General features: G+C 49.2%; 2 protein-coding genes across 3 annotated transcripts in view; one reads left to right on the top strand and one right to left on the bottom strand.

The window, feature by feature from the left end:
* ZFP90 (ZFP90 zinc finger protein) overlaps positions 1-600 on the bottom strand; it is a 110021-nt gene extending 109421 nt beyond the window's left edge. The window contains exon 1 of the mRNA XM_064383221.1: positions 583-600. Within this exon, the coding sequence (XP_064239291.1) occupies positions 583-585 (3 nt within the window). The 5' untranslated portion in view covers positions 586-600. The remainder of the gene's footprint in view (positions 1-582) is intronic.
* A 4878-nt stretch (positions 601-5478) lies between these two features.
* SMPD3 (sphingomyelin phosphodiesterase 3) overlaps positions 5479-10572 on the top strand; it is an 89952-nt gene continuing 84858 nt past the window's right edge. Inside the window, exon 1 of one of the 2 annotated variants that reach the window (XM_012437440.2) lies at positions 5479-5566. The gene's annotated coding sequence lies outside the window, so the exon portion shown is untranslated. The remainder of the gene's footprint in view (positions 5567-10572) is intronic. The other variant, XM_012437441.2, reaches the window with a different exon arrangement.

Here is a 10572-nt window from a genome sequence, read left to right as displayed (position 1 = left end):
GTTTCTGTAGCACCCCACCCTATGATTTTCTTCCAATCTCTCTGACTGGTCTCACCTTTTCTTCTGGGCTTCTCTTTTTCTACTTGTCCCCTAAATGTTGGTATTTCCCAAGGAATTTTGTTATTTTCTTTGACCCTCTCTACTGAAGGATACCATTCATTCCCGTGGCTTCGATTATGATCTATGTGCTGATAATTTGATAATTTATGACTCTATCCCTTGACCAGATCCCTCTCATAAACTCCAAATCACCTCCTAGACATCTTGTTCGGACATACCATATCCAATTCAAACTCACCTCCTCCTCCTGCCTAAACTTGCTCATTTACTGTGTCACATCTCAGGGGTAGCACCCCCACCCATCCCCCTAGTTGCCCAGGTCAGACATCTGAGTATCATCTTAGACTTTTACCAGTTTCTTCCATACCCTCAGCTCTCATTCACAAAGTCCTCTCAATATTTACCTTCTTAATATCTCTGTGATGAGCTACTTAAAAAAGATGGGAAACTTGATGACTATTAATACTTAAAAAACAAACAAATAAAAATATCTCTCAGCTCTACCCCCTCTTTTCCACTCACCATGCTGGATCACTTCAGCACCTTCCCAATCCACATCCCAGCCTCGTCTTCTCCTGGCCCTTCTCCAAACAGCCCCTAGACCTTTTCAAAATGCACAGAAAAACCTTCATTCACTTTAGAATAAAATTATATTCTCAGCCAAGAATACCAAGCTCTTCAGGACCCAGCCCTGGTCAATCACTCTAACCCCTTAGTGTCTGAGATTCAGCATTCTAGTTAATCTCCTCTTTACTTACTGAGAAGACCCATGGAACTTCACTGAGATCTTTTCTTTCCCATGAAGAAGGGAGAAGCCTAACACAGTGTTCCCCTGGAATCTTTCACAACTCTAGCTTCTAAGCATTTGGAATTCCATTCATTCCTTTAGGGTTCTGTGCCCTAAAATCACCCCTTAAAAATGACAAAACAAATATATTGAGCATTTTCTCATATGAGTCAGGCCTTTTATCTCATTGAACCCTCATAATTCTGTGGAAAACATCATTTTAATTTCACAAATGAGAAAACTGAGACCTAGAACAATTAAATATTAAATAATCTAAGCAAAGTCATACCATTAGTAAGAGAGAGAAGGGGATTCAAACTCAGATTACCCAAGAAATTACCTCCTGCCTGTTTATTCATAGTCAAACCAATTTCTGGTAATCCAAAAAGAATAATGTGAAAACAGACTAATATTTGGTAAGTGCTCAATATTTATAAAGTATTTTACAAAAGGCATCTCATTTATCCCTGAACAGTATTTTCAAATAAACAGACTACAAATCCAAGAAGGTAGTTTAGGCAAAGTCACACAGCTAGTAAGTAGCTTTGAATTTCCCTACGTCCACCCTTTAAAAAAAAATTCTTTTTTTATGAGACAGGGTCTTGCTCTATCACTTAGGCTACTAGAATGCAGTGGTGTGATTGATCATAGTTCACTGCAGCCTTGAACTCCTGGGCTCAAGCAATCCTCCCGCCACAACCTCCTGAGTAGCTGGGACTACAGGCATGCACCACTGCACCTGGTTAATTTTTGTAAATTTTTGGTAGAGGCAGAGTCTCACTATGTAGCCCAGGCTGGTCTCAAATCCCTGGCCTCAAGCAATCCTCCTGCCTTGGCCTGTCCAATTGCTGAGATCACAGGTGTTAACTGCTGCACCCCACCCCACCTCCACCCTTATTAGCTGCTACCTAACACCAATAAAAAGCATTTTACAACTGAAGAAACAGATCCAGTCCAGGGTCACACATCTAATCAGAGGCAAAGTCAGGATTAGGATCCAGGTTTTCTAACTACTTGGCTGGGCAAACGTTGTTATAGTCTCTGAGTGCTACCAGAATTGTGGAACCCTGACTTTTTCCTATTTATAATAATTTGTTAAAACTGAAATTGGATTCCAGTGGTAGATGGATGGTGGTACACTACTTCTGAAGGGATAAACTAACCTCCAAAGGGTTTCAGCTCTGGCTCCAAGTGGACTTCTTTGGTATCCCTCTGCGATACTCAGCTGATACTCTGCTGATGCCCACGTGGGGCATGGTCCTCCCTTGATCCACTTTTCCAACAGCTTCTGCTCTCAGTGCATCCACTGAATGAGGCACTCTGCTTTAGCACACATCTGACTTCCCCCTGCCTCCTTACAGTTTTCTCTTCAGTAATAAAGCCCCATCTGTTCACCCAGCTCCAACTGCCTTCCCTGATGGTTTAGCGAGGATCAAATCCCCTCTGCCATGACTCTTAAAGTCCTGTTGGTTCTTCCCTAAATGCCATCTGTTTTACTCACTCCCCCACCCTAGCCTTCCCTTCCTGGATGTTACCAACTCAAGGATGACAGAGCTGCTTTCTCTCAGACTCTGTCTCGTTGGTTTGAATTAGGTTCATAGCAAACATCCCCTTGGTTACTTCCTTCTTGGCCACGAGTTAATTATTCCCATATATTAAGGCATTCCCCCCAGAATGTATTGGCTCACATAAAAAACATCTGGAGAAGGTGATAAATGAAATGTGTAGATGAACTAGACCATCTAGCCAACACCAGAATGTTTAGTGGAGAAATATTCAGGAAAGATGCTACCTACAAGGCACCTCATCACCAATGAGGCCCAAGATACTGAGCAGAGGGTTGAAAGAGCAGGAGGCCAGGCATGGTGGATCACGCCTGCAATCCCAGCACTTTGGGAGGCCAAGGCAGGCCTGGAAGGCATAATTTGCAATGAGCTGTGATCGTGCCATTGCACTCCAGCCTGGGCAACAAGAATGAAACTCCATCTCAAAAAAAAAGAAGAAAGACAGCAGAAAAGACAGAAAGAGAAAAGACAGAAAGACAAGGAAGGAAGGAAGGAAGGGGGAAAAAAAGGAAGGAGGGAGGGAGGGAATACCAAGACCAGCTCGGCTGTAGAGACCCCCAACCCAGGCAGCGCTAAAGGAATTAAGGAGCAAACACCTAGATAGGACAGCAAAATGGGAACAACCTTCCCAGCTGAGAGCCTCAGGGGCTGACAGCATCCCAGGCTGAGGGCCTCGGGCAAATTCTGATCCACGTAGTTACTCTCTCTGAGCAGGTGATTATTATTAACAAACAGGTGTTCCGTGATTTCTCATAGAACGAAGATAAACTAGGTAGGCAGCTGGTGCCTGCCTACCACTGATCAAGGACAAACTAGAAAGTATTCCCCACGAGGAAGCCACGGGGGCAGGGTCACATATCCCGTGCTTAAAGAATTGTTTCAATCTGTGTATGATATACATACGCTGTTTTGCTACTTTAGAATGCCCCAAGTAGTTTTCCACTTGGGGAGGCGGGCGGCTAGGTTTTCCTTGCCATCGTTCTTCTTGGCAAACAATATATCTTATCATACACTCAGCATCGCCCAACAAGAAAGAAAAAAAGAAAAGAAAGAAAGAAAAGGAAGAAGAAGGAAGGAATAAAGAGCAGGAATCTTAGGACGTCTGTACTTCATAACTAACAGGGCAGATCTTTTTCAGAAAAGGAGTGGGAGGTAGGGCATTTAGGCACAGAAAGGAGTTGGGCCAACAACTAGAAATAGAGGAACATGAAGAATTGATGACATTTCAGGGAGAACTGACAGGAATAATAGGCATGAGTCTATCAATCTCTAGCATCATAGGGTTAAAAGAGTACTCAAAGCCCCAACCCACTGTACAAATGAAATAAACATTTCTTCAAGGGGGTGGCATCCCTCTAATTGAACACTTCCAGCAATGAGAAATGCCCAAGTTTAGGAAATCAGAATTTTGGAGGTGTATGTGAATGAGGTTCCTTTATTTACTTTTTTCAATTTTATTCTTTTTCTTTCTCTTTGAGACAAGGTCTCGCTCTGTTGCCCAGGCTGGAGTGCAGTGGTACAATCTCCGCTTACTGCAACCTCCGCCTCCTGGCTTCAAGCGATTCTCCCACCTCAGTCTCCCGAATAGCTGGGATTACCGGCACGCACCACCACGCCTAGCTATTTTTTTGTATTTTTAGTAGAGACAGCTTTCACTATGTTGGCCAGGCTGGTCTCGAACTCCTGGCCTTAGGTGATCCGCCCTCCTCCGCCTCCCAAAGTGCTGAGATTACAGGCGGGAGCTACTGTGCCTGGCCCAATTCATTTTCAGTTCAACAAATATCTATATTTATATCTCAATAGCTAGTGAGTGTCTACTATGTGCCAGATGCTATAGACACTGGGTTGTAAGTATGAATAATATAGACATAGCTCCCGCCTTTGCAGATCTTATAAAGAAGACAACTACATGAACATGCAAGTAGAATAGGGGAAGTAGAGGTACTGCTCAAACACAGGGTGGGGCACTCAACAGAGAGCCCAGCATCTAGGAAGTCTTCACAAAACAGGCGGTGTCTAGGCTAGGGCTTTCTGAGGAGTTAGCTGAGGGCAGGGTGGAGGGGCCCAAGGGAGTAGGAGGCTTCCCAGCTTCCAAAGAAGTTAAGAGTGTTGCAAAAAGGTGGAGTTCAGATCTCGAAGGGCCTTTACAGCCATGCTGGGGAGAGTGGGCTTAGTTCCGGGGGCATGTGAAGCGCCCTCCTTCTGCTGCGCTGGGGGAGATGCGGCTGTATCCGGGGGTGGTGTGAAGGAGGCCGGGACCCGCGATGGGAAGACGGAGATAGGAAGGCCCTGGTGGCCCAAGAGATAACCAAAAGTGAAGCTTTCCTCTATGACAAGATCGAGACAAAAATAAAGGAATACAGTTCTGAATGCGGTGGGAGAGTCTCCTCCGTCCTCCCTCACCTTTGCTGGGCAGGAACCAAAGCGGCTTGCCCTCGGTTTGCCCCATCACCGACGGGTGTGGTCGGGGGCACAGCTCTTCGCCCTTCTTCCAAGATAGTAAAACTGAGGCCCAGGGTCCCGAGGCAGAAATCAATGTTTTCTCCTCGAAATGGCCTCCCAAGAGGTTGCCCGGGGCCTCACACGATCCTTCGAGGGTCCTGCAGCCTGCCCTACTTCTCCGCCAGCCATCCTCGGCGGGTCGTCTTTGCTATGGAAACGGTCCTCCCGCCCTGCTCCGCGCCTCCGTGTCTTCGGTGCACCCTGGGAAATGCAGTCCCGCTCTGTTTGCCTGCCCGCGGCGTGAGCCCACTCCGCGTCCTTAAAGAACTACAAGTCCCAGAAGCCTGTGCGAAACTCCGGCGGTCTCTGGGGGATGTGGTCTTGAAGGAGAGACTCAGGAACCAGCGGGAGGGGCCGGAGGGAGATGGAACGACGCCCCCAATGGGCAGCCTCCTGGGCGGGACCCGGGTCACCATTGGCTTTGGAGGCACGAGGGAGGTGGGGTCAGAGGAATGAAGCGCGGAGCTGTTCGCTGCGCCAGGTGCTGAGTCTGAGGGAGGCTCCGGACGCCAGAGTCGCGAGAGCCGCAGCAGCTGCAGCCGCTTCAGATCCGAGGCCGGGAGCACGAGAGCCTGGGAGCCCGGGCTGTGAGGAGCCGGGAGGAGCAGGGTGCGCTGCCGGGCGCTGACCGCTCTCTGGCCCGCCGTGAGAGGTTGGTGCTGCTGCATTCGCTTTTGTTTTCTTGGGGAGGGGGCGAACCAAGGTGTGAGGGGCTCGGGGAGTTGACGGGATGTGTCCTCGCTACTCTCAGGACCGTGGGTCCGGGACAACCACCTACTGACTCGGGGCCTCCCTTGGCCCGGCGCCGGAGGTCGGAGCAGCTTGGGTTAGTTTTTGTTTTATCATGGAGAAGGCTCTTGAGTATAAGGGGCGAGGGCTGGGGGACACCCCCACTCTATCTCTCCTGGGAGAGAGAGGAGGCTTGGACCCTCCCTCCCTCTGTGCCTGGCGACCGGGCTGCTCGGATTACTGAGGACGGGAGTGGGTGTTAAGGGATGAGGGGACTGGAGGCAGGGGGACCCCTCCCCGCAACACTTCGGCTGCTCGAGGTTACAAAGGAGTCTGATGGTGATGGATGAGACCGCTGACTGCTCCCCCAGCCCAGACCCTCCCAGGGTTATTAAGGAAGGGCTGCTTGGGATGGAGAGAAGACCCTTCCCCAGACCCCTTCCTCCACACTCGCCCTCCTCCCTATTCCCCCTCCTCCCCAGGCCCCCTCCTGCCCAGGCCCTTTTTTGAAAAGAGGAGGATCGAGGTTGTGGATGAGACAGAGGACTCTTATTCCTCCCACTTGGACCCTCCTAGGTTATTGGTAGGGGTGGAATTGGGATGTGGCAGGGAAAGGCCGAGAGACCCCCTCCCTATCTGCTCAGAGTCGCAGGTGGAGGAAAGCACTAACACGCGGAATCCCCCGCGCTTGGGCCCGCGCCTAGGGTTGGGGTGGCCTGGGTGTGGGAGGTGGTGTGAGGAGATGCACGAGGGGCCGAAGGACCCCTCCCACCTTTCCTCACCCGGGCCTTATCTCCCAGGCCCTCCCTACCTGGATCCAGGCCTGGGGCTCTAAGTCGAGACGGCCCTGCCTAGCCCACCACGCCCCGGGGACCGAGGCTTCAGCGCCGCAGCTGGGGGCCAACCCTAGACGGGCACGTGCAGGGCGGGACGGGGCGGGTCTCTCCTCCAGCACTCTAGAGCTCCAGGCAGGCGCTACCCTCAACCTCGCGCCCGCGAATCTTTAGGGGTTGCTTCGCTCCGATGCAGGGCGCGCCCCAAACCGAGCCTTGGGGACCTGTATCCAAGACGCGCGGTGGCTGTTCCCAGGGACTGGGCTTTCGCGCTCCGCCCAGGCATCCTCGAGAGGACAAAGCGGCGGTTGCCGCACTGGCAGGCCTGCGCCGCGGGCTGGGCGGGGGGCGCGGCCGCGGATGGGGGGGGCTTCGGGCGCGGCGCCGGCAGCTTCCACGGAAACGTGCCAGGAGCGGGGCGGGAGACAAAGCACACAGGCTCCTTGCGGGCCCGCGCGAGCCGGAATGGAAAACCCCGAGGGAGGAGGCGGCTTAGCCGGGGCAGGGCACTATGCCCCACATCTTTCTGTTTTCCCATACCCCCTACCCCAAGGCCAGCCAGGCACCCAGGATTCTGTACACACGGTGGTGACCAGGGCCCCTTCGGGGGTGGGTGGAGGGCCTTCAGGACCTGTGACCACGAGGACAGGGACAGGTGGGGGCTCCACCTTGAGTGAAGGGCTTGGGGTTCAGGAGGCGTGAGTAGACCAGGGTCTGGAGGGACATCCTGACTAGACCCTCTCATGCCGCATCAGCCACGTTAGGTAATATTCGGTTCTGGGGCGGGATGTCTTTAAGTGTTTGCATGGATGATGGTGTGGGTCAGAGTGTGGGCGTGAAAGTGTGTGACTGGGTGAATGTACCCATGTGTGCTTCAGTGTTCATATGTGTGGAATGGCCAGAGCTTGTGTTTCTGGCTCTGTGTGTGTACGCCAGGGTGTGTGTGTGTGTGTATGTGTAGAGGAACCACTTAATTACTGCTGGACTTGGATGTTGTGGGAATGGGGAGCAGGGTAGTCACATCTTCAACTCTCAAGCCACAGTAATGACCTAGGGTCCAAGTGGCTTCCCTCAGAGTTAAGGCAGCTTCAGGCTGCTTTGTGCCTAGCCTGCCTGGCCTGCCTAAGTCCCAGTAAATAGGGAATTCACAAGTATGCGGAGCCTTCTTCAGCCCTTCTGAGGTCTCAGGTCTGACCCTAACATACTCACCAGTGCCCTGCCCTTCCCATTTCTCAGAAGCTTTATCCTACTGTAATGGGCTGCCCCAAGGACCAGAATTCCACCCCCTCACCACCACCATGTGCTTCCAAGTGAGGTTTGGCAGGGGACTCATCAACAGAGTCACTTATGATGTGGGTGCAAGGCTGTGTGGCAAGGCAACTTTTGTCACTTTGGCCTCCATGTCTGGAAGGGCATGGCACTGATGTTGCTGGTCAGTCACAGGTGGTGTCTCAGAAATACCAGGTACACTCAGAGGATGCAAGGGTAACACAAACATACGCTACAAGGTGATATCCCTAGAGGATGAGCATGGCCCTCCCAGGCCTGTCCTCCCCAACAAGTGACCCCAATTTCACAGCACTTGTATAGCAAAGGTTCTGTGCAGCTTTGAGATAATCTTCCCAGAGAGCTACTTCCTGTAGGATGAGAGGCCAGACGATGGCCAGTGGTACAGCAGGAAGAGTAGCTACCACACAGTGTAGCCACCATCTATCTAGCCCAGCCTGCCTGGTCCAGTTCCCACAAGTATCCACTGCCATCTCCACAGCGACCTCTGCTGGGAAGAAGTTATACTAGACACAATTTGACAACTAACATTCCCCCATGGTGTGGAGGCTCAGAGTGGGTGTGAACATTTTTAGGTAAAATCACAAACCTATCTATTGGGGAGCTCCCTCCTACCTTTAGAGTCTTGAGTTGATGTCCTTGTCTGAAGTTCTTTCAAGCTAGTTCAATCCATGGAATTGCTGCTGTCTTCACCTCTATGGAAATGTTTAAAGAGGGCTTGAAAGCCTTTGTTCAAGTTTCTGACCAGTGAAAAACACTTATCAAGGTTTTTCATGCATTGTCCTCATAAATGGATTTGATGCCCACCTTCAACTGGTCAGAACCTCATAAAAGTCAGAGAAGTTTAGGAATATCCTGTCTCTCCCTCTACCTCTACTACTCTTTTCTCCTTTTTTCCTGTTCCACATTTATCCTCTTCTCTCCCTCATTATTAAATTAGTCAATAACATTTTTCAAGATGAGCCCTCTTTTCCTCAAAAACAATGTAGCCCAGAAAATGAAGACATCTGGAGGCTATTACTAAATGCAAAAAGCTGCAAATACAGTTCTTCCAGGCCTAATGACAGAAGTGGGGGAGAGAGATGAGACATGCTCAGTCCTAAATGCCTATCTGGTGACATGTGTCTCTTCTCCTGGAGTTACTCTGAAGGAATTTCATGCAGTCACAAAATCTTTAGAGCTTCCCAAAGGAAAGAAGGTGTTTTAATACCTGGTATTGTTCTTACTTTGGCATCCATGTGATTTGCATTGAACTATGTGACTCAGTATCATAAAGTAAAAATAGGACTTAATCTCTTCCTTGCCTGTTTGAAAGGTGACTGCATATGGTGTGTTGTGTTCTGCATCGGAGAGTGAAAAGCTAAATTACCTCATAAACTGAACCACCTGCTTATCCTGATCAGAGTGGTGCTTAACATCACCTGCAGGCAATATCATTATTTTATGTTTCTTTTAATTCATACCTGAATCGTCATCTTGTAAAATATTTCCTCATGCTCATACATTATTACTTTCACTTGAAGTTAATCAAGAATGTTTAATCCTTGTACTGAAGCCAAACAAATTAAATATCAGCAGATTCAGGAAGATGTGGGTGGTGGTTCTGTTCTTTTTGGGCTCAAAACAATTCTTTGAGTTCATAGGAAAGAAAGAAAAGGCCCTAAGATTTGGTATGTAAGTGGCAGCATGCATGCTGGAAATGAGACTGCAGCCCCTGGACTTCCTAAATCGTTGCACTAATGCAGCCTTTCTCCAACAATTTTCCAAGACCCTCCTGCTCCCTGAGACAGCCGGCTGGAACGCCGGGGAGTGGAGCTGTCCAAGGTTCTGGAGCGCTGGCCTCACCCACCTCCCTCTGCTGGGAAGGGAGGACTTCAGGGTGTGGACCAGAAGCAAGACCTGAGGGCCACGGCCTCTGTGAGGATTTCCCCAAAGCTGATTACAGATGGAATAGGAGGAAACAGAACTGTGGAGGGTATTACTGCATTACTTCGAACGAACTCATCAGCAATCCCTGTTTAAAGAATTATGAGCTAATAAGAGGAAACATTTTCTGACTCAGGCTCTTCACATGTAAGAATGTATTTAATTCTCACAGTCCTATGAGGTAGGTGGTGGCATAATTCCCACTTTCAAGGTGAGGAAACAAACGTTTGAGAAGAAAAGGGCTTTTCCAATGTTACACAGAAAGGAAAGAATTTAGGTTCCATCCTGGATCTCTTAAACTCTGGAAGTTCCTCCTTACCACTGTTTTTTCCCTATTACTATTATAGAAATAAAATTGAACTATTGTATCATCCTATGTAAGGTTATAACCAAATGCCAGAGGAATGGGATTGGGGACCAACTAGGATTTAGACCCAAATCAGTCTTTTCAGTTTCAGCAAGGATAGTGCCACCTACTTTACATTTTATCCAGGTTTGTTAACTGAACTTGGTTACCAAAGAATGGGGAAAGGGCAGCATAATGACCCTAATGACCAGTAGCCCAGAGGGTTCTTGGTAGAGTGGAAAATTTTCACAGGAAGCCACGCGTAGATGGCAACAAAGCGTTGTTGTTGTTGTTCCTTTTTAAGAAAGGAAGGGGGAAAAAACACCATGAGGAAGCTGTTATTATTTGACAAAGAGAACACATAGAGCCAAAGAAATAGAGCTTATCTTTATTTCCTAGCATCCTGTTCCAAAGCTGAAGATAGTCAGATATTGTTAAGAGATTCCTTCCACCTATTCCCACTCTCAAATTTTCACAGCAAAGCCTCTAACACCTAAATAAAAATTTCACTGTGTGGGCCTTAGCCAATCTCAGGGA

The sequence above is a fragment of the Aotus nancymaae genome, unplaced genomic scaffold, assembly GCF_030222135.1.
Source record: "Aotus nancymaae isolate 86718 unplaced genomic scaffold, 86718_ANA_hifiasm-v0.15.2.pri h1tg000030l, whole genome shotgun sequence".
NCBI lineage: Eukaryota > Metazoa > Chordata > Mammalia > Primates > Aotidae > Aotus > Aotus nancymaae.
Note: the sequence above shows the minus strand (reverse complement) of the source record. Positions and strands in the feature narration are given on the sequence as shown.